This window comes from Mustelus asterias, chromosome 18 (genome assembly GCF_964213995.1).
Source record: "Mustelus asterias chromosome 18, sMusAst1.hap1.1, whole genome shotgun sequence".
Lineage (NCBI taxonomy): Eukaryota > Metazoa > Chordata > Chondrichthyes > Carcharhiniformes > Triakidae > Mustelus > Mustelus asterias.
The window spans coordinates 28,204,123-28,228,387 of NC_135818.1; the positions used below are offsets into that span (position 1 = coordinate 28,204,123).

At 48.0% G+C, this 24,265-nt stretch overlaps 1 protein-coding gene across 2 annotated transcripts in view; it reads left to right on the forward strand.

Annotated features, from left to right (window-relative positions):
• The first annotated feature begins 3,301 nt into the window (after positions 1-3,301).
• Positions 3,302-24,265, forward strand: part of cdan1 (codanin 1) — a 126,852-nt gene continuing 105,888 nt past the window's right edge. For both annotated transcript variants that reach the window (XM_078233634.1, XM_078233635.1), the window contains exons 1-2: positions 3,302-3,972; positions 23,222-23,446. In XM_078233634.1, coding sequence (XP_078089760.1) covers positions 3,518-3,972; positions 23,222-23,446 — 680 coding nt within the window. In that variant the 5' untranslated portion in view covers positions 3,302-3,517. The remainder of the gene's footprint in view (positions 3,973-23,221; positions 23,447-24,265) is intronic.

Consider the following 24,265-nt stretch of genomic DNA (forward strand, 5'->3'; position numbering starts at 1 on the left):
ACCCCCCACCCCTCCCGGGGCGACCACACCCCCCACCCCTCCCGGGGCGACCACACCCCCCACCCCTCCCGGGGCGACCACACCCCCCACCCCTCCCGGGGCGACCACACCCCCCACCCCTCCCGGGGCGACCACACCCCCCACCCCTCCCGGGGCGACCACACCCCCCACCCCTCCCGGGGCGACCACACCCCCCACCCCTCCCGGGCGACCACACCCCCCACCCCTCCGGGGCGACCACACCCCCCACCCCTCCCGGGGCGACCACACCCCCCACCCCTCCCGGGGCGACCACACCCCCCACCCCTCCCGGGGCGACCACACCCCCCACCCCTCCCGGGGCGACCACACCCCCCACCCCTCCCGGGGCGACCACACCCCCCACCCCTCCCGGGGCGACCACACCCCCCACCCCTCCCGGGGCGACCACACCCCCCACCCCTCCCGGGGCGACCACACCCCCCACCCCTCCCGGGGGCGACCACACCCCCCACCCCTCCCGGGGCGACCACACCCCCCACCCCTCCCGGGGCGACCACACCCCCCACCCCTCCCGGGCGACCACACCCCCCACCCCTCCCGGGGCGACCACACCCCCCACCCCTCCCGGGGCGACCACACCCCCCACCCCTCCCGGGGCGACCACACCCCCCACCCCTCCCGGGGCGACCACACCCCCCCACCCCTCCCGGGGCGACCACACCCCACCACCCCTCCCGGGGCGACCACACCCCCCACCCCTCCCGGGGCGACCACACCCCCCACCCCTCCCGGGGCGACCACACCCCCCACCCCTCCCGGGGCGACCACACCCCCCACCCCTCCCGGGGCGACCACACCCCCCACCCCTCCCGGGGCGACCACACCCCCCCCCCTCCCGGGGCGACCACACCCCCCCCCTCCCGGGGCGACCACACCCCCCCCCTCCCGGGGCGACCACACCCACCCCCCCCGGGGCGACCACACCACCCCCCCTCCCGGGGCGACCACACCCCCCCCCCCCTCCCGGGGCGACCACACCCCCCCCCCCTCCCGGGGCGACCACACCCCCCACCCCTCCCGGGGCGACCACACCCCCCACCCCTCCCGGGGCGACCACACCCCCCACCCCTCCCGGGGCGACCACACCCCCCCCCCCCCTCCCGGGGCGACCACACCCCCCCCCTCCCGGGGCGACCACACCCCCCCCCTCCCGGGGCGACCACACCCACCCCCCCCCGGGGCGACCACACCACCCCCCCTCCCGGGGCGACCACACCCCCCCCCCCCTCCCGGGGCGACCACACCCCCCCCCCCCTCCCGGGGCGACCACACCCCCCCCCTCCCGGGGCGACCACACCCCCCCCCTCCCAGGGCGACCACACCCCCCCCCTCCCGGGGCGACCACACCCCCCCCCCCCATCCCGGGGCGACCACACCCCCCCCCCCCCCTCCCGGGGCGACCACACCCCCCCCCCTCCCGGGGCGACCACACCCCCCCCCCCTCCCGGGGCGACCACACCCCCCCCCTCCAGGCGCGACCAACCCCCCCTCCCTCCCAGGGCGACCAACCACTCCCCCCCCCTCCCGGAGCGACCAACCCCCCCCCCCCCCCCTCCTGGGGCGACCAAACCCCCCCCCCCTCCTGGGGCGACCAAACCCCCCCCTCCTGGGGCGACCAAACCCGTCCCCCTCCTGAGTCGACCAAACCCTCCCCCTCCTGTGGCGACCAAACCCGTCCCCCTCCTGGGGCGACCAAACCCCCCCCCCCCCTCCTGGGGCGACCAAACACCCCCCCTCCTGGGGCGACCAAACCCCCCCCCCCCCTCCTGGGGCGACCAAACCCCCCCCCCCCTCCCGGGGCGACCACACCCCCCCCCCCCACCCCTCCCGGGGCGACCACACCCACCCCTCCCGGGGCGACCACACCCACCCCTCCCGGGGCGACCACACCCACCCCCCCCGGGGCGACCACACCCACCCCCCCCGGGGCGACCACACCCACCCCCCCCCGGGGCGACCACACCACCCCCCCTCCCGGGGCGACCACACCCCCCCCCCCTCCCGGGGCGACCACACCCCCCCCCCCCTCCCGGGGCGACCACACCCCCCCCCTCCCGGGGCGACCACACCCCCCCCCTCCCGGGGCGACCACACCCCCCCCCCCTCCCGGGGCGACCACACCCCCCCCCCCCATCCCGGGGCGACCACACCCCCCCCCCCCTCCCGGGGCGACCACACCCCCCCCCTCCCGGGGCGACCACACCCCCCCCCTCCCGGGGCGACCACACCCCCCCCCTCCAGGCGCGACCAACCCCCCCTCCCTCCCAGGGCGACCAACCACTCCCCCCCCCTCCCGGAGCGACCAACCCCCCCCCCCCCCCTCCTGGGGCGACCAAACCCCCCCCCCTCCTGGGGCGACCAAACCCCCCCCTCCTGGGGCGACCAAACCCGTCCCCCTCCTGAGTCGACCAAACCCTCCCCCTCCTGTGGCGACCAAACCCGTCCCCCTCCTGGGGCGACCAAACCCCCCCCCCCCTCCTGGGGCGACCAAACACCCCCCCTCCTGGGGCGACCAAACCCCCCCCCCCCCTCCTGGGGCGACCAAACCCCCCCCCCCTCCTGGGGCGACCAAACCCCCCCCCCCTCCTGGGGCGACCAAACCCCCCCCCCCTCCTGGGGCGACCAAACCCCCCCCCCTCCTGGGGCGACCAAACCCGTCCCCCTCCTGGGGCGACCAAACCCGTCCCCCTCCTGGGGCGACCAAACCCGTCCCCCTCCTGGGGCGACCCAACCCGTCCCCCTCCTGGGGCGACCCAACCCCCCCCCCTCCTGGGGCGACCAAACCCCCCCCCCTCCTGGGGCGACCAAACCCCCCCTCCTCCTGGGGCGACCAAACCCCCCCCCCTCCTGGGGCGACCAAACCCCCCCCCCCCCCTCCTGGGGCGACCAAACCCCCCCCCCCTCCTGGGGCGACCAAACCCCCCCCCCCTCCTGGGGCGACCAAACCCCCCCCCCCCTCCTGGGGCGACCAAACCCCCCCCCCCCCCTCCTGGGGCGACCAAACCCCCCCCCCCCCCCTCCTGGGGCGACCAAACCCGTCCCCCTCCTGTGGTGACCAAACCCCCCCTCCCTCCCAGGGCGGCGGCGGCGGCCCGCCCCCTCGCCCCTCCCCTGAAGTTTGCGGTGTGGAGGAGAAGGTGAATGTGCTGCAGAATAATGTTTGGTTGCACCTTTCAATAATGTCACGGAAGTCCAAAGATGTTTTTACTTGTGTGATCACATTTTCAGACTTTCTTTGTTTGTCTTCTGTTAACAGAATGGTGACGTTAATGACAAACTTCTGCCTTACAATCCTCAGCGGAGAGACTTTGTTCCCTTCCTTTTAAATTTTTTAAGACAGCAGACAAATCAACTCATTCCAAACGGTCCATCGACTCCTGCAAAGCCATCCTCTGCCAAAGGACTGAAATCTACCCGGTATAATCGGGATTGGAATGAGAATAGCCAGACAGAAAACAAATGCAGTAACACAGAGATGCCGAAAGGGATTCGTGCTCAGTTATTCTCGGACACGCCAGACAGTTCCTTTAACTCGAGCAGTTTCTTTCAGTCTCCGTCACCCAATGGCTCCTCCTGTTCAAAGTCAAACAACGACTTCAACAATTTGGATTCGCCAGTAAGCCCTGAGTTCAGCTGTACCATGGTGCCACGCTATGGTGAGCGACGGTCAACTCAGCGGGCCAATCTTGGGCAATTCATCGTCCAAGGCCCTGAAAGCCAACCCCAGCGGCGTGCCAAGAAGAAGAACATATTAATCAGTGGCCGGCAGGTAGCCAAGGATTCAACAAAGAGCTCAGCTGAGGAGGATGATGCGACGTGGAGTGGAATTAAGAGGAGGACGGAGTTTGTTAATATGGCTCAGCCTGCTCCTCAGTTAAATATAAATAATCTAGAGGAATTTCCACCAGTGGGTACAATAACTTTGGCAAGGTAATGTGAATATGTATTAATGGATTAATTCACAGTTCAGTAAATGTTCACAGTTGGAATTCTTCAGTGCCTTTATCTGTGTTTCAATGGCAGCATTTTCACCTCTGAGTCAGAAGGCTGACAGTCCAGTGTGATACTGAGGGCTTGCTACATTGCTGGAGATGCTATTTTTCATTAGATATTAAACATTGAACTCATTTTCCCCCTTGGATGAATGTAAGAAGTTACACAACCCTACTTTATATGATATCTTGGCCAATGTGTACTCCTCAACCAGTATCACTTTTTGAAACACAAAATCTGGTCATTACTGCAGGATCTTATTGTGCACAAGTTAGCTGGAAAGAGCTTTGAGATGTTTTAACTTTGTGAAAGGTGCTTTTAAATACAAACTTTCCATTTTAAGTGTGCGTAATTTTCGGGTGTAAATTGTAACCGTAACTTTCCGTGGTTAACTTTGTGAAAATTGTCCTTTATTTGATGGTATAAAACACTCACTTTTAGACTGAAGTCAAAATTTGAACGGTGAGCCTTAACTGAATTTCCCAGCTGTACCACTCTATTGTAGATCGCGGCTTTTTACATTTGACTTGTGTTTAGTTACTGTTGATTGTAAGTAAGTCACGAGTTGACTTATTTACAATCAACTTACAAGAATTGCGTCTTGACAGGTACATGAATAGGATGGGAATAGAGGGATATGGTCCCCGGAAGCGTAGGGGGTTTTAGTTAAGTTGGGCAGCATCGTCGGTGCAGGCTTGGAGGGCCGAAGGTCCTGTTCCTGTGCTGCAATTTTCTTTGTTCTTCGTAGGAACAATTTGAAATGACAAAATAAGAATCCATGCATGAATTCTGATTAAGATTTTAATTTGAACTTTTCCTATTAAATTCTTCACATTCTGTGTGATGAGACTGCTTGCTTTATTCTGAAGTGAGTCACTAAAGTACTGGTGCTTCAAATTTAGCATTAATAGCCTGGCTCAGCTCCCCGTCAGCTGGATTCCATTGTATTTTTGAGAAAGTCCTGTGGAACTTCAACTTTCAGGTTTTCTGTGCAAAGTCGATAGCTCCTTGCCCAGACAGAGCAATATGAGTTCTTCTGAGTACACGGTGATGAGAGGCAAATGCCTGCTGATAAGACCTGCATGAGTCTACAAGTCCATATTGGCTTAGGTTAGATGGTGTTAGGAAATTTGAAGTGCGCTTTCTGTTGTTATAGCTTTGCCTGGTTAAGGATCTGTAATGAAATCTGTTTGATTCTCTAATCCAGTTTATTTGTCATGAATATGGTTTTATATGTTTATTCTTTAACTGTAGCTCAGTGGGTGGTAATCTCCCTTCTGAAAGAAAGTTGTGTTCAAATTCCACTCCAAAGACATGAACATAGTCCAAGCACTTGTGCTGCGCGGCCATAGGTACGGGCAAGTTGACCACGACTCTATAGAGGAAGATACTGAAGCGAAGTACAAAATCGAGCATGGCAGTTGTAGAGGACTGATAGTGCAGGGGGGGTTAAATATCGTTCACTGCAACTGTGACCAGGAGTCTTTGCAAAGTGCTCGGGTTAAGACATCTCGCACAACTGGGAAGGAATTTGGAGAAGGACAGGAAGGATCCTGTTGTCCTGGCCTATGTAAAACCAACAACGTGTGTCGAACTAAGCTGAGCATTTGAAGAGCTAGGGTAAAATTAAGATTTGTAATTATGGGTGGCACGTTGGTTAGTGCTGCTGCCTCACAGCGCCAGGGACCTGGGTTCAATTCTGGCCTTGGGTAATTGTCCATGTGGAGTTTGCACACACTCCCTGTGTCTGCGTGGGTATTCTCCGGGTACTCCAGTTTCCTCCCACAGTCCAAAGATGTGCAAGTTAGATAGATTGGCTATGCTAAATTGCCCCTTAGTTTCCCAAGATATGTAGGTTAGGGGGGATTAGCCATGGTAAATGTGCGGGGTTACAGCCTGGGTTAGATGCTGGATTGATGCAGACTCGATGGGCGAGGGTTCCAGAAGGGCAAATCTCCAAGTCTGAAGGGAAAAGTAACTCTATCAAGCAGAGTAGCAATTTGAATGAAATCTGGGTTTTTATGTCTGGAAAGGACAGTGTTTAGCAATAGTACTGGGGCATTATTGACTAAAACCCGGGGGTGGGGGGGGGTTTAAAACTAAACGTTCTATATTTGAATGTTCAAAGGATTCGTAACAAGATGGATGAATTAGCACAATAGAGAAAACCTTTTAGAACCATAGAATTCCTAAGTGCAGAAGGAGGCCATTTGGCCTGTCGAGCCTGCACTGACAACAATCCTACCCAGGCCCTATCACCGTAACCCCACATATTTACCCTGCTAATCCCCCTGACACTAAGGGGCAATTTAGCATGGCCAATCCACCTAACCGGCACATCTTTGGACTGTGGGAGGAAACTGGAGCACCCGGAGGAAACCCACGCAGACACGGGCAGAATGTGCAAACTCCACACAGATAGCCATCCAAGGCCGGAATTGAAACTGGATCCCTGGCATCTTATAGACATGGCTGTTGGGTGATCAAAGTTTCAAACTAAACATTCCACAATATAGAAAGGATAGAGAAAATGGAAGGAGCAGGTTGAGTAGCCCTGATAACGGATGGGATAAAAGCAGTCGTGCCTAGCCCTTAAAATCAAAATGTAGCATTGGTGCAGGAGCTAAGAAATAACAGGGCAGAAAATGCTCGAGTACTTTGAGTCTCCTATCACTAATCGTTGTGTGGGCCAGGGTATAAATCAGCAAATAAGAGGAGCATGTAACAAAGGTAATAAGATAATCATGGCAGGTTTGATCTTCATATAGGGTGAGTAAAGCAAATTGGGAGAAATAGCTTGGAGGATGAGATCATGGAATGTATTAGCAAAACAGTTCACTATATCAATGTGTCTCAGAACCAAATAAGGAATAGTCTATTTCAGATTGTGTGAAATGAGACAGCGTTTAGTAATTCTGTAGTAATGGATCCTCTGAGGAAGAGTGATCATAATATAATGGAATTATGGTTATGGCTGAAACAAGAATTTTAAGTTTAACAAAACTAATTTTGGAAGTTAGAGGCAAGTTGACAGATCCAGATTGGGAAATTAGATTAAAAGTTATGATAGTCGAGAAGCATGGTGAACATAATCCTCAACTAATATATATTCCCTTGGGAATAATAGCTCCACTGAAATTTTAAAAATTTATTTTGTGGGATGCGAGTGCTGCGGGCAAGGGCTGGCATAGCCAGCATTTTGTGCCCATCCCTAATTGTGCTTGAGTAGCACAAACATAGAAGAACATTAGCTTAAAAGATTAGGTTTGTAATGTTGCCAACAATATTGGTAAGCTTGGGAATTGGGAGGGTTTTAAAAATTATCCAAGGATGACTAAAAAAATTAACAGAGGGAAAGCATAGAATATGAGTGAACTAGCGGGAAATACAGAAACCGATTATTCTCAGCTCTTGATGGTTTGCTTCCTTTTAATTTACCCAGCTGGGTGACTTCTAATCCCAGAACTGCCTCACTGTGAAAGTTATGCCGTAGATCTCTTCGTTTAGTTGCAAGCTAGGCAAATCTTCCAACCTCCTTTAAATCGTCTCACACTCGCACTTCAATCTGAGCACGTGTTCTGAGTGGTGAATGATAAGAGTCAATATTTTCTTTGCTTAAAGTACAAGTCTCAGTCAGCACTTTCTCTGCTTAAGGTGCAGGTCTGGTTTTGTCTATCTCTTGCTCTCTCAACCTTTCAGATGACTACCAACCAGATAAAACAAAACTGCAAACTGCGTTCCGTCTTTGATATTGATGGATTTAGACAAAAGTCTGTAATTTAATCTCAAAAATGGCTCCCTACCCTCTTCCTGTGGCAACAGGAAACACTAAGTTTATATCTAAATGGAAATACTAATCTTGATCCCAACTCCCTCCCTTCTTAGAAATACATCAATAGTTTACAGCATTATTGTTTACAACTCAGTGACTGCAACATTTTTCTCGGACTACTCATTGTAGACTCAGAAACTGCTGTCATTGTCTCCAAGCATAAATATCTTGCACTTCCTCTGACTAAAGCAATCTGAGTCTTCATTTGATCTCTAACAATTAAGCAGCCCAAACTTTGGAGAGAGTGCAGAAAAGGTTTACCAGGATGTTGCCTGGTATGGAGGGTATTAGCTATGAGGTGAGATTGAGTAAACTACGGTTGTTCTCCCTGGAAAGACGGAGGTTGAGGGGCGACCTAATAGAAGTTTATAAAATTATGAAGGGCATAGATAGGGTGGACAGTTGGAAGCTTTTTCCCAGGTTAGAAATGACTAACACAAGGGGTCACAAGTTCAAGGTAAGGGCGGCAAGGTTCAATACAGATATGCGGGGGATGTATTTTACACAGAGGGTGGTGGGGGCCTGGAATGCACTACCAAGCAAGGTGATTGAGGCGGACACGCTGGGATCATTTAAGACTTATCTAGATGGCCACATGAACAGACTGGGAATAGAGGGATACAAACGGATGGTCTAGTTAGGAACACATGATCGGTGCAGGCTTGGAGGGCCGAAGGGCCTGTTCCTGTGCTGTATTCTTTATTTCTTTGTTTGTTTCTTACTGTTAGGCAAACTCTATCTCAGATCACGTGACCCCTTAATTTACCCTAAATTTAAAGAGAGTCTCAAAATATAATCTTAAACCTCATAGTTAATGGGCAATAAGGAAATTTTAGTTGTTAAATGGATACTTTGTGTCTATCTTCATAGCAGAAAAAAACGAAGCATAATCAGAATTGTGGAGAATCAAGAGTCCAATGAGACTGAGGAAATTAAAATGATTAAAAGTGAAGAAAAAGCGTTGGCGAAATTCATGGAACTAAAAACTGTCATATCCCCTGACCTACATCCTTTGATTTTAAGAGTTGTTTGTGGAGATAATGGATGCACTGATTTGATCTTCCAGAATCCAAAGAACAAAGAAAATTACAGCACAGGAACAGGCCTCTTCAGCCCTCCAAACCTGCACTGATCATGCTGCCTGACTGAACTAAAGCCCCCTACCCTTCCGGGGACCATAATCCCTCTATTCCCATCCTATTCATGTATTTGCCAATATCACTACCATATCTGCTTCCACTACCTCCCCTGGCAGCGGGTTCTTATATCCTGCTGTATCCTCTGATGGTCCTCATCGCTATCCGCAAATCCATCAACCTTCGTGTCATCCGCAAACTTACTAATCAAAGCAGTTACATTTTCCTCCAAATCCTTTACATATGTTACAAACAGCAAAGGTCCCAGCACTGATCCCTGAGGAATGCAACTTGTCACAGCCCTCCATTCAGAAAATCACCCTTCCACTACTACCCTCAGTTTTCTATGACCAAGCCAGTTCTGTATCCATTTTGCCAGTTCACCTCTGATCCCATGCGACTTCACCTTCTGCGCAAATCTGCCATGAGGAACCTTGTCAAAGGCCTTACTGAAGTCCATGTAGACAACATCCACCGCCCTACACTCATCAATCATCTTCGTCACTTCCTCGGAAAAACACGATCAAGTTCGTGAGACACGACCCCCCCTTCACAAAACCATGTTGCCTCTTGCTAATACATCCACTTATTTCCAAGTGGGAGTGAATGCTGTCTCGAAGGATCCTCTCCAATAATTTCCCTACCACTGACATAAGGCTCACTGGCCTGTAATTACCTGGATTACAAAGGAACAAAATTGGCTATTCTCCAGAATCCTCTCGATTCTATGACAGTCCTCATGGATTGGAAGGTAGCAAATGTAACCAGGTTGTTTAAAAGAAACTGGGAAATTATAGACCAGTTAGCTTGACATCAGTCACAGGGAAAATGCTAGAATTACTAAGGACATGGTAACAGGACATTTGGAAAATGGGTGTAACAAGCAGGGTAGATGAGAGGGAACCCGTGGATGCAGTGTAATTTGATTTTCAGTAAGTATTCAATGATGTACCTCAATACATTATTGTACATAAATTAGAGCTCAAGGGATTGTAAATAATGTGGGATTGCGAAAAGAGTAGGAAGAAACTGGTCATTCTCAGGATGGCAGCATCTGCCTTGTGGATTGCTGCAAAGATCAGTACTTGGGCCTCTGCTATTTACAGTCTATCAATGATATAGATGAAGAGAGTGAGTCATAGAGGTTTACAGCATGGAAACAGGCCCTTCGGCCCAACTTGTCCATGCGGCTCTCTTTTTTTAAACCCCCAAGCTAATCCCAATTGCCCGCATTTGGCCCAGATCCCTTTATGCCCATCTTACCCATGTAACTAAATGCTTTTTAAAAGACAAAATTGTATCCACCTCTACTACTACCTCTGGCAGCTTGTTCAACACTCACCACCCTCTGTGTGAAAAAATTGCCCCTCTGGACACTTTTGTGTCTCTCCCCTCTCACCTTAAACCTATGCCCTCTAGTTTTAGACTCCCCTACCTTTGGGAAAAGATATTGACTATCCTGCTGATCTGTGCCCCTCATTATTTTATAGACCTCAATAAGATCACCCCTCGGTCTTCTACGCTCCAGAGAAAAATGTCCCAGTCAATCCAGCCTCTCCTTATAACTCAAACCATCAAGTCCGGGTAGCATCCTAGTAAATCTTTTCTGCACTCTTTCTAGTTTAATAATATCCTTTCTATAATAGGGTGACCAGAACTGCACAGAGTATTCCAAGTGTGGCTTTACCAATGTCTTGTACAACTTCAACAAGACGTCCCAACTCCTGTATTCCATGTTTTGACCGATAAAACCAAGCATGCTGAATGCCTTCTTCACCACTCTGAGTAACATGTCTAAGTTAACTGATGATACAAGGCTAGATGGGAAGGAAAGTTGTGAGGACATTAAAAGACTTCCGAGGTTATAGTGATGGGCAAGAAAGTGGCAGTTGGAGCACAGTGGGAAGATGTGAAAATAATCATTTCAGTAGGATTAATGGAAGAGCAATTTATTTTTTAAGGTGAGACCAAATATTGTGATTTAAACCGAATTGGATGTGCTTGTACAAGAATTATGAAAAGTTAACACACTGAAGGTAGGCAAGTGATTCATTAGCATTTATTACAAGGGGATTATAGTTTGAGTAAGGAAGAATTGCGGCAATTTTACAGGGCTTCGTTCAAATCATGCCGACAGTACTGTGTACAATTCCTGAGGTGAATGGGCCGACATTGTCCAGTTTAGAAAATTGAACTGAAAATTATTGAGGGTTCAACAGGATAGGTGCTAATAGTGAATGAAGATACATAGTCTCAGGATAAGGGACCGAGATGAAAAATGCCTTCACTCAGAAGGTCTTAATCTTTGCAATTTTCTAACTCGGAGAGCTGTGTGCTAAACTCAGTTGAGCATATTCAAAATGGTGATCAATAGATTTTTGGATACAAAGGGAATCAGGAGGTATATGGAGATAGGATAGGAAAATGAATTTGTAATTTGATATTGAATGCTTGGGGGAGCTGTATGACCTGTTCCTTTTTCTTATAGTCTTTTCTGCTGCTGCATTATAATGATATTGTGTCTGAGAAATGCTGGTGCAATATGATATAGATTTAACATTTTAAGAAAGGGACTCATCCACGCCCTATCTCTAAAATTGGCTCTTCCAATGCATTCCTGTCTGGTCTCCATTTTCTCCTTTCATAAAGTTAAGTGCATCCAAAGCTCTCCTGTCCATATCCTGTCTTGCACCAAATCCTGTTCACCCATTACCTGTATGTTCACCTGCTGGCTCCTGGTTAAGCAATGCCTCAATTTTTTTTTAAAAACAACTCATCGTTGTTTACAAATTCCTCCATGGCTTTATACCTTCCTATCTCTGTGATCTCCAAGTCCTGCAACCATCTTATGCTCCTCCAATTATGGCCTCATGTGCATCCTGGAATAGCACATCTGCACAATTGGAAGCCATATCTTCAGCCGCTGAGATCCTAAGATCTGGAATTCCTCCTTAAACCCCTACACTTCTTTCCTGCTATTAAGGCACTCGTTAAAACCTTTTCACTTTCTGGCCTAATATATGTGGCTCAGCATCCTATTTTGTTAGCTCCTGTGAAGCGCCTTAGGACGGTTCAATATTTTAACACCACTATAAATATAAATATTTCTTCCTAATAGCACAGTACAGGCCCTTCGGCCCACGATGTTGTGTTGAGCTTTATCTGAAACCAATATCAAGCTATCCCACTCCCTATCATCCTGGTGTGCTCCATGTGCCTATCCAATAACCGCTTAAATGTTCCTAAAGTGTCTGACTCCACTATCACTGCAGGCAGTCCATTCCACACCCCAACCACTCTCTGCGTAAAGAACCTACCTCTGATATCCTTCCTATATCTCCCACCACGAACCCTATAGTTATGCCCCCTTGTAATAGCTCCATCCACCCGAGGAAATAGTCTTTGAACGTTTGCTCTATCTATCCCCTTCATCATTTTATAAACCTCTATTAAGTCTCCCCTCAGCCTCCTCCGCTCCAGAGAGAACAGCCCCAGCTCCCTCAACCTTTCCTCATAAGACCTACCCTCCAAACCAGGCAGCATCCTGGTAAATCTCCTCTGCACTCTTTCCAGCGCTTCCACGTCCTTCTTATAGTGAGGTGACCAGAACTGCACACAATATTCCAAATGTGGTCTCACCAAGGTCCTGTACAGTTGCAGCATAACCCCACGGCTCTTAAACTCCAACCCCCTGTTAATAAAAGCTAACACACTATAGGCCTTCTTCACAGATCTATCCACTTGAGTGGCAACCTTTAGAGATCTGTGGATATGGACCCCAAGATCTCTGTTCCTCCACAGTCTTCAGAACCCTACCTTTGACCCTGTAATCCACATTTAAATTAGTCCTACCAAAATGAATCACCTCACATTTATCATGGTTAAACTCCATTTGCCATTCTTCAGCCCAGCTTTGCATCCTATCTATGTCTCTTTGCAGCCTACAACAGCCCTCCACCTCATCCACTACTCCACCAATCTTGGTGTCATCAGCAAATTTACTGATCCACCCTTCAGCCCCCTCCTCTAAGTCATTAATAAAAATCACAAAGAGCAGAGGACCAAGCACTGATCCCTGTGGCACTCCGCTAGCAACCTGCCTCCAATCCGAAAATTTTCCATCCACCACCACCCTCTGTCTTCGATCAGACAGCCAGTTACCTATCCAATCGGCCAACTTTCCCTCTATCCCACACCTCCTCACTTTCATCATAAGCCGACCATGGGGGGCCTTACAAACGCCTTACTAAAATCCATGTATATGACATCAACTGCCCTACCTTCATCAACACACTTAGTTACCTCCTCAAAAAATTCTATCAAATTTGTGAGACACGACTTGCCCTTCACGAATCCATGCTGACTATCCCGGATTAATCCGCATCTTTCTAAATGGTCGTAAATCCCATCCCTAAGGACCTTTTCCATCAATTTACCAACCACCGAAGTAAGACTAACTGGTCCATAATTACCAGGGTCATTTCTATTCCCTTTCTTAAACAGAGGAACAACATTCGCCATTCTCCAGTCCTCTGGCACCATCCCCGTGGACAGCGAGGACCCAAAGATCAAAGCCAAAGGCACTGCAATCTCATCCCTTGCCTCCCAAAGAATCCTAGGATATATTTCATCAGGCCCAGGGGACTTATCGACCTTCAGTTTATTCAAAACTGCCAGGACATCCTCCCTCCGAACATCTATTTTCTCCAGCCTATTAGCCTGTAACACCTTCTCTTCCTCAAAAACATGACCCCTCTCCTTGGTGAACACTAAAGAAAAGTATTCATTCATCACCTCGCCTATCTCTACTGACTCCATACACAAGTTCCCACTACTGTCCTTGACCGGCCCTAACCTCACCCTGGTCATTCTTTTATTCCTCACATAAGAGTAAAAAGCCTTGGGGTTTTCCTTGATCCGACCCGCCAAGGACTTCTCATGCCCCCTCCTAGCTCTCCTAAGCCCCTTTTTCAGCTCATTTCTTGCTAACTTGTAACCCTCAATCGAGCCATCTGAACCTTGTTTCCTCATCCCTACATAAGCTTCTCTCTTCCTTTTCACAAGACATTCCAACTCTTTCGTGAATTATGGTTCCCTCACTCGGCCATTTCCTCCCTGCCTGACAGGGACATACCTATCAAGGACACCCAGTATTTGTTCCTTGAAAAAGTTCGACTTTTCATTAGTGCCTTTCCCTGACAGTTTCTGTTCCCAACTTATTCCCCCTAATTCTTGCCTAATCGCATCATAATTACCTCTCCCCCAATTGTAAACCTTGCCCTGCCGCATGGCCCTCTCCCTCTCCATTGCAATAACAAAAGACACCGAATTGTGGTCACTATCTCCAAAGTGCTGTCCCACAACTAAATCTAACACTTGGCCCGGTTCATTTCCCAGTACCAAATTCAATGTGGTCTCACCTCTTGTCGGCCTATCCACATATTGTGTCAGGAAACCCTCCTGCACACACTGCACAAAAACTGCCCCATCCGAACTATTTGACCTACAAAGGTTCCAATCAATATTTGGAAAGTTAAAGTCCCCCATGACAACTACCCTGTGACCCCCACACATATCCATAATCTGCTTAGCAATTTCTTCCTCCACATCTCTATTACTATTTGGGGGCCTATAGTAAACTCCTAACAACGTGACTGCTCCTTTCCTATTTCTAACCTCAGCCCATATTACCTCAGTGTGCAGATCCCCCTCGAAGTGCCTTTCCGCAGCCGTTACACTCTCCTCCACCTCTTTTACCAGCTTCCCTACACTTAGTGAAACATCTATACCCCGGAACGTCCAACAACCATTCCTGTCCTTGTTCTACCCACGTCTCCGTAATGGCCACAACATCGTAGTCCCAAGTACCAATCCACGCCCCAAGTTCATCTACCTTGTTCCGGATGCTCCTTGCATTGAAGTAGACACACTTCAACCCACCTTCCTGTCTACCGGTACCCACCCTTGACCCTGATACCTTCCCCAATACCTCATCACCCTCACTGACTTCTGGACTACAACTCCTTTTCCCACTCCCCAGACAAATTAGTTTAAACCCCCCTGAAGAGCCGTATCAAATTTCCCTCCCAGGATATTGGTGCCCCTCTGGTTCAGGTGCACCCCGTCCTGTTTGTACAGGTCCCACCTTCCCCAGAATGTGTTCCAATTATCCACGTATCTGAAACCCTCCCTCCTACACCATCCCTGCAACCACATGTTTAACTGCACTCTCTCCCTGTTCCTCAACTCGCTATCACGTGGCACCGGCAATGTACCAGAGATGACCACATGTTTTGTCTTGGCTCTCAGCTTCCAGCCCAGCTCCCGAAATTCCTGCTTTAAATCCCCGTCCCTTCTCTTACCTATGTCGTTGGTACCAATGTGTACCACGACTTGTGACTGTTTCCCCTCCCCCTTCAGAATCCGGAAAACACGGTCTGAGACGTCACGGACCTTGGCATCCGGTAGGCAACATACCATCTGTGAGTCTCTTTTGCTGCCACAGAACCTCCTATTTATCCCTCTAACTAACGAGTCCCCAATAACTATTGCCCTCCCGCTCTGCCCCTTACCCTCCCGAGCCACAGAGACGGACACAGTGCTGGAGATCCTCTCACTGTGGCTCACCACTGGTATGTCGTCCCCCTCAACCGTATCCAAAGTGGAATACTTGTTGCTAAGGGGAACGATCACAGGGGATCCTTGCACGGACTGCTTCCTCCCAGCCCCTCTCACTGTCACCCATCTGTTTTCATTCCTCGGAGTAACTGTATCCCTAAAGCTTCTGTCTATGGCCACCTCTGCGTCCCTAATGATCCTAAGTTCATCCAACTCCTGCTCCAGTTCCCTAACACGGTTTTGGAGGAGCTGCAGATGGGTGCACTTCCCACAGATGTAATCAGCAGGGACACTGTCGTCGTCCCTCACCTCAAACATAGTGCAAGAGGAACGTAGCACTGCCTGCACACCCATCCCCTCTAGATACCTTGCCAGTACCAGGTAGAAACAGCAATAATGAATTAAACTCACCCCTGCTCGTCCTATCTGCCTAAGCCCTGTGAGCCAAAGCCCTTATAGCTCACACTCTGCTTCCCACACACTCCCCTGCCCGCTCCCGACGCTGCCCGCTGTATACTGCAGCCTACCTTTTATACTTCGCGCGCTTAAAAAACCCTTCCCAGACTCCTTAGCAGCCCACTTCCGGTTTTCACTTTCAACTTAAGAAAAATACTACTACAAAAGTAAAGGCCAAAAAAAAAACACACACTAACTGACTAATTAAATAAATAAATAATTCAATCAATCTCTCACCAGCACTCCTGCCTCCAATCACTCCCTCTCTGCTTGCTCCAGTGGAACAAACATTCCTCTCCAAACATTAGCTTTCTTTGAATTCCATCAATTACACAGTATATTGAAGTTAGAGGATTCTTCATCCCAGATGAAGCTTCATACTAATGACCTCTGCAACCAAATGTAGCCATGTAGTTGGGCACCACTTCCTTGAATGGCAGGAAGAATCTGGAGGCTCATTTCCTCTAATCTGTTTACAAACACCATGTGTGCATTCTAACATGTCTGTCGAGTTCACTTTAAATATTTGCTTTGATGTTACATTAATAGGAGGTGATGATATTGCCACTATCATAGGAATGAATTGTGAAATATCACTGTTTGGAATGCCTCCTAGAAACATAGAAACCCTACAGTGCAGAAGGAGGCCATTCGGCCCATCGAGTCTGCACCGACCACAATCCCACCCAGGCCCTACCCCCACATATTTACCCACTAATCCCTCTAACCTATGCATCCCAGGACACTAAGGGGCAATTTTTAGCATGGCCAATCAACCTAACCCGCACATCTTTGGACTGTGGGAGGAAACCGGAGCACCCGGAGGAAACCCACGCAGACACGAGGAGAATGTGCAAACTCCACACAGACAGTGACCCGAGCCGGGAATCGAACCCGGGACCCTGGAGCTGTGAAGCAGCAGTGCTAACCACTGTGCTACCGTGTCATAATACACCAATCTGAACCTTTGTATATCACACCAATCAATATTTCCATTTGATTCCCTTGTTTGTTTCATAGATAATTTGGAATCCAGTTGTTTTCTATCAATCGTTTCCACTTCCTTCTGGATCTGAATCAATAAAACCCTTTCCTACATTCGGCACATAATTGTGAATTTTGTTTTAATGTTATTCCTAGCCTATCCTTTCTGCCAGTCTTTATTAAAACCTGAGATCTTCTTTAATCAAACATCCCATATCTATTTATACCTTTAAACTATTGTTTTAAACATTTGCACGTTTTATCATTTTTCTCTTTGTCAATTCACTTGATTTTCTTTTGCGAATTGTGCTGATTAAAAGCATATAAATGTTTCTTAGCATAGCCTGATCAAAGTCTGCATATCACAATTACATAAACTGAAAGGTAAAAATGTGAAAGGATTAATTGTCAATCACAACTTGCTTTCAGCTCATTAGTTGGTCCTTGTCCTGGGAAAGCTATTGGTTCACCCAAGTCCAATTTACTTTTGTTACGTATGCGATCTTGCCTTTTTTACATTTAAAATGACTACCGTTAAAACAATTGCTGCAATTGAGTATTAATTTAGTTTATTTGCTGTTTTGTCGTTGCCAAACATTTGGAGAATTTAAAGTTTTTGTTCCTCTCCGCCAGATATTGGCCTGCCTTCTATTGCTAAAGCATTTGGGTACACTGGTACCTCTTTCCTGATCATTCACATCACAACCCATCAAAGCAGAAAGGAACACCTATCATGTTGATTTAATACCCATGAAATTGTTTAGTGACAATCATTTATTTTAACCTCTTCCATTGGGACAGTTAAGGATATGCTGGTGATTTGTCATAGATTCAAAAGTCAAAAGAAATTACTATAAGTACAGCTCATCTATTGACATCAAAATCAGAGATATTTTAAGATCTCAGGCTCTCTGATTACTTTCTCCAACATAGTTTGAAACATTTTGTTTGTTCTTTGAGCCAAGATGCATGTGTGAATACTGTTGTATGTGAAATTTCTGTTTTATTACAATTTTCATTACATATACGATCACTCTTCATTTCTACTCTCAATCACTTGCCAACATTCCCCCATCTCTTGAAGTTTCATTTTTTCTAGCAGGTTAAACTGTTTTTAGTCCTATAAGGCAGCTGCAGCATGAAGCAGCAGAAAGGGCTTTTTTTAAAAAGGAACACTGCACGAAAGACAGAAGAAAATCAGTTAACCTTTTATATCCATTTTTATTCTGTTCCAAAAAAGAAATGATTTATTTGCTGGGGGGTTTTAATATTTCACTTCCTAAATCAGTCCTTGCTTCTCGTGTATATGACACAGGAATTTTTACAGCCTGTTTGCTGAAAGGACCAATCTGATCTACTCCACCTCTGCACAATTTTTTGCTACTGCTGTTGGTCAGTTACATAGATGGGGGTGTTGGGTAACTTGTTGGAAGTGTCAGTAAACATCTCTTGGTGAATCATTTCTGCTGCTGATTTCAATCCTGTGGCTGCCAGGCCATATGTACACCTCACTCGTTTCCCTTGTAACTCTATTTTGAAACATCTCTTGCAACAGAAACTTTATTTGCGTCTGAACAAGTTACTGCTGCTTGTTGGTTAACAACTCATCTTTAAATTGCTAGATTTCCTTCCCCTATGCTTCCTTTTCTAACTTTCTTCTTGGGTTTTAATTTTAATTTCTCCAATAATCAATTCTATCAGTGAAGGATTTGGCTACATCAAACACCATTCTGTTCTTTTTCAGGAGCTCCACTAGCTCATTATTGCATTGCTGTCTTACAAGTGTCTATACTTCAAAGACACTTGGCTGTAGAATACTTCAGGCTGCCTGAGGATATGTAATGTCCTCCCAAAATTCAAGTCTTGTTCTGGTTCTACTGTATGAATCTTTTCTGTATGATAATTACATTTATTAGTTTGAGAGAAAGCTAGCTAGAAAAATAAAGACAGAGTTTCTATAGATATTTAAAAAAGAAAAGAGTTAACAAAGTGTGTGTCAGTCTGATAGAAAGTGATCTGGGGAATTAGTAATGGAAAATAAGGGAATGGCAGATGAATTGAAGCAATATTTTGCATTGATCTTTACTACAGAGGAAACAAGTAACATTCCAGAAATAGCTGTAAACCAGGAATCAGAAGGGAGGGAGGAACTCAGGAAAATTACAATCACCAGGGAAGGAGTATTAAGCAAATTGTTGGAGCTATGGTCTGAGAAGTTCCCAGATCCTGATGGATTTAGAAACATAGAAAATAGGTGCAGGAGTAGGCCATTCAGATCTTGAAGCTGCACCACCATTCAATATGAGCATGGCTGATCATGCATTCTCTGTACCCTACTCCCATTTTCTGTCCATACCCCAAGATCCCTTTAGCCGCAAGGGCAACGTCCAGTTCCCTCTTGAACCTATCTAATGAACTGGCCCCAACAGCTTTCTGTGGTAGAGAATTCCACAGGTTCACAACTTTGAGTGAAGAAGTTCTTCCTCATCTCAGTCCTGAATGGCTTACCCCTTATTCTTAGACTGTGACCCCTAGTTCTGAACTTTCCCAACATCAGGAACATTCTTCCCACATCTAGGCTGACCATCAGTATTTATTATTGTCACATGTATTAGTATACAGTGAAAAGTATTGTTTCTTGCGCGCTAAACAGACAAAACATACTGTACATAGGGAAGGAAAGGAGAGAGTGCAGAATGTAGTGTTACAGTCATAGCTAGGGTGTAGAGAAAGATCAACTTAATGCAAGGTAGGTCCATTCAGAAGTCTGGCAGAAGGGAAGGAGCTGTTTTGAGTCAGTTGCTTCGTGTCCTCAGACTTTTGGTATCTTTTTCCTGATAGAAGAAGATGGAAGAGAGTATGTCTGGGGTGTGATTATGCTGGCTACTTTTCTGAGGCAGCAGGAAGTGTAGACAGTGTCAATGGATGAGAAGCTAGTTTGAGTTTGAGTCTTGAAGTTGGTGAGAGTTGTAGCAGACATGCCAAATTACCTTAGTCTCCTGAGACAGTTGAGGCATTGGTGGGCTTTCTGAACTATATCATCCGCATGGAGGGACCAGGACAGGTTGTTGCTGATCTGGACACCTAAAACCTTGAAGCTCTCGACCATTTTTATTTCCTCCCCATTGATGTAGATAGGGGCATGCCCTCCACTACACTTCCTGAAGTTGATGACCATCTCCTTCGTTTTGTTGACACTTTATATGTTTCTATGAGATCCCCTCTCATTCTTCTAAATTCCAGTGAGTACAAGCCCAGTAGGTGCAGTCTTTCTTCATATGTCAGTCCTGCCATTCAGGGATCAGTCTGGTGAAACTTCGTTGGACACTCTCAATAGCAAGAATGCTCTTCTTCACACTAGGGAGACCAAAACTGCACACAATACTCTACTCAAGGTGTGGCCTCACCAAGGCCCTGTATAACTGCAGCAAGACATTCCTACTGCTATACTCAAATCCTCTTGCTATGAAGGCCAGCATGCCATTAGCTTTCCTCACCACCTGCTGTACCTGCATGCAAATCTTCAGCAACATTCCATCATGACACCCAGGTCACATTGCACTTGCCCTTTTCCTGAACTGCTACATTCAGATAATCTTCCTTCCTGTTTTTGCCACCAAAGTGGATAACCTCACATTCATCCAAGTTGTATTGTATTTGCCCACTCACTCAGCCTGTCCAAGTCACCCTGCAGTCTCTTAGCATCCTCCTCACAGCACACACTGCCACCCAGCTTGGTGTCATCTGCAAATTTGGAGATATTGCATTCAATTCCTTCGTCCAAATCATTAATGTATATTGTGAATATCTGGGGTCCCCACACTGAACCCTGCGGTACTCTTATAGTCACTGCCTGCCACTCTGAAAAGGACCTGTTTATTTCAACTCTCTGCTTCCTGCCTGCCAACCAGTTCTCTATCTATGTCAGCACATTACCTCCAATGCCATGAGCTTTAATTTTGCTCACTAATCTCTTGTGTGGGGCCTTGTCAAAAGCCATTTGAAGTCTAGATACACAACATCCACTGGTTTACCCTTGTCTACTCTACTGGTCACATCCTCAGAAAATTCCTGGCATGCCCTCCTGCACGCTCCATTGAACTAGGGTTGATCCCCTGGCTTGATGGTAATGGTTGAACTGGGGATATGCCATGTCCTGAGATTGAAAATTGTACTAGAGTACGGTTCTGCTGCTGTTGATGGCCCACAGCGTCTCATGGATGCCCAGTCTTGAGTTGCTAGATTTTTTCGAAGTCTGTCCCATTTAGTACGGTGGTAGTGCCACATAACACGATGGCTCCACAAGGACTGTGGTGTTCACTATAGCACAGTGGTTAGCACTGCTGCTTCACAGCTCCAGGGACCTGGGTTCGATTCCCGGCTTGGGTCACTGTCTGTGTGGAGTTTGCACATTCTCCTCGTGTCTGCGTGGGTTTCCTCCGGGTGCTCCGGTTTCCTCCCACAGTCCAAAGATGTGCAGGTTAGGTTGATTGGCCGTGCTAAAATTGCCCCTTAGTATCTTGAGATGGATAGGTTAGAGGGATTAGCGGGTAAATATGTAGGGATATGGGGGTAGGGCCTGGGTGGGATTGTGGTCGATGTAGACTCGATGGGCCGAATGGCCTCTTTCTACACTGTAGGGTTTCTATGATTTCTATGATATTACCGATGCTGTCATGGGGAGATGCATCTGCAGCCGGCAGATTGATAAGGATTGAGGTCAAGTATGTTTTTCCCTCTTGTTGGTTCCTTCACCACCTGCTGCAGACCCTGTCTAGCAGTTATGTCTTTTCGGGCTCAATCAGTAGTGCTGCCAAGCCATTGTTGGTAGTGGACATTGAAATCCCCCACCCAGAGAACATTTTGCATCCCTGCCACCCTCAGTGCTTCCTCCAACTATTCTTCAACTAATTCATCAGCCGAAGGAGGACAGAATGTGGTAACCAGCAAGAGATTTCCTTGCCTATGTTTAACCTAAAGTCATGAGACTTCAGTGTTGAGGACTGCCAGGGCAACTCCCTCCCGACTATATACCACGGTGCCGCCGCCACTTCTGCTGGGTCTTTCCTGCCGGTGGGACAGGACATATCCAGGGATGGTAATGGTGGCGTGGAATGTTGTCTGTAAGGTATGAAGGTAGGTAGAAAAGTAAGTTGAGAAGAAGACATAATGAGACCATAAAAGGATATAGATAGGTTAAGTGAATTGGCAAATGGAGTATAATGTAGATAAATGTGAAATTCTCCATTTTGGCAGGAATAATGGAAATAAAACTATCTAAATGTTGAGAGATGAGATGCAGAGGGATCTGGGTTTCCTGGTACATGAATCGCAAAAGGTTAGTTTGCAGTATAGCAAGTAATTAGGAAAGCTAATAGAATGTTATTGTTTATTGTGAGGGGAATTGAATTCAAAAGTAGGGAGGTTATGCTTCAGTTATACACAGCATTGGTGAGACCCCATCTGGAGTACTGTGCACAGTATTGGTCTGCTTATTTAAGGAGTCTCAGTTGTAAGTGCATTAGAAGCAGCTCAAAGAAGGTTTACTAGATTAAACTGAAGTGGGCTGGTTGTCTAATGAGGAAAGGTTTCAGAGGCTAGGCTTGTATCCACTGGAGTTTAGAAGATTAAAAAGCGACTTGATTTAAACATAGAAGATCCTGAGAGATCTCGACAAGGTGGATATGAAGAGGTTGTTTCTACTTGTGGGAGAATCATGCACTATATATAAAAAAAGGGGATGCCCATTTCAAGCAGAGATGAGAAATCTTCTGAGATTGGAGAGTCTTTGGAATTCTCTTCCTTAAAAGATGGTGGAAGTAGAGTCTTTGAATGTTTTTAAGGCAGAGGTAGGTGTATTCTTGATAAACCTGAGGAAGGAGCAGCGCTCCGAAAGCTCCTGATTCCAAATAAACCTGTTGGACTTTAACCTGATGTTGTGAGACTTTTTACTGTGTCCACCCCAGTCCAACGCCGGCATCTCCACATCTTGATAAACAAGAAGATGAAAGGTTATTGGGGCGGTAGGTGGGAATGTGGAGTTGAGGTTACAGCTACAATCTTATTGAATGGTGAAGCAGGCTCCAAAGGCCAAGTAGCCTACCTCTCCTGATTTGTTTGTATTTGTGGCTCAAAATAATTGTTTAAATTTTTATTTCAGTAAACCAAAACCATCGAGAAGGATTAACCCAACTCCAGTCAGTGCTGAGCGGCTGCAGTCCAAACCAAAGATATGTTTCACCTCCACTCCTTTGAACCAATCACTATCCTCCACATACTCTGTGGGAACTGTTTCCGAGCCATTTCGGGCTGGACTGGAAGGATTTGCTGCAGTTTCATCCCCTAGCAGCTTGCAGGAAGAGCGTGAGATGCTGAAAATTGAAAGGTAATCTTAAAAAAAACAAACCACAGTACATGTGGAGAACATCTCTATTTGCGTTCTATGTATTTCTATTTTCCTGACTCTACTGAATGTTGCACTTTTGTAGATTTGGATGTTTCAGACTGGGATCTGACCTGGAGTTTGAAGTGTAAAATATACTTGCAGATTAATGTCAGTTTATTTTTGAGCTGTAATGTGATTCCTATGTTGAGTTTTTCAGAAGTAATAGGATTGGAAAAAATGTTCTCTCAAAACATACTAAATATGTTTTGTATGCACTAGAGCAGGAGTCTCCAAACTACGGCCCGCGGGCCACATCTGGCCCGCAGCCAGTGGGGCGGGACGGGATTCCCGCTGCCGAAACACTCCCGCATCCGGAACCCCGCCGCAGACTCAGGATCCGGACGCGGGGACGGAAGCCACAGGCCGGACATTTGCTGCCACTCCGCGCGGTGTCTGATGGACCCATGGGAATCCCTGCCCTCTTTACCGGCCTATTGTCCAATCACAGCTGCCGTCCTGTGACTGACAGTTCATTAAACGAATCAGCAATTGAGACATCTGTTATCCAATTGTCGCTCTGCATTGACTGAGTGACAGGTGCTTTATCCAATCCGTAAGCTCCATCTGTCTGAATTGAGCGAGAACAATGACAATGATGGTGGCAATTCAGGTATGGACGGAAAAAAATAAAAGAAAAGTGGACAGTGAGTTTACTAGATTAAATGAAGGATGGAGTGTAAAGTACTTCTTTGTACAAGCAGGTGATAAAGCCTTGTGTTTCATATGCAACAAAACTGTTGCCGTTTTGAAGGAGTACAA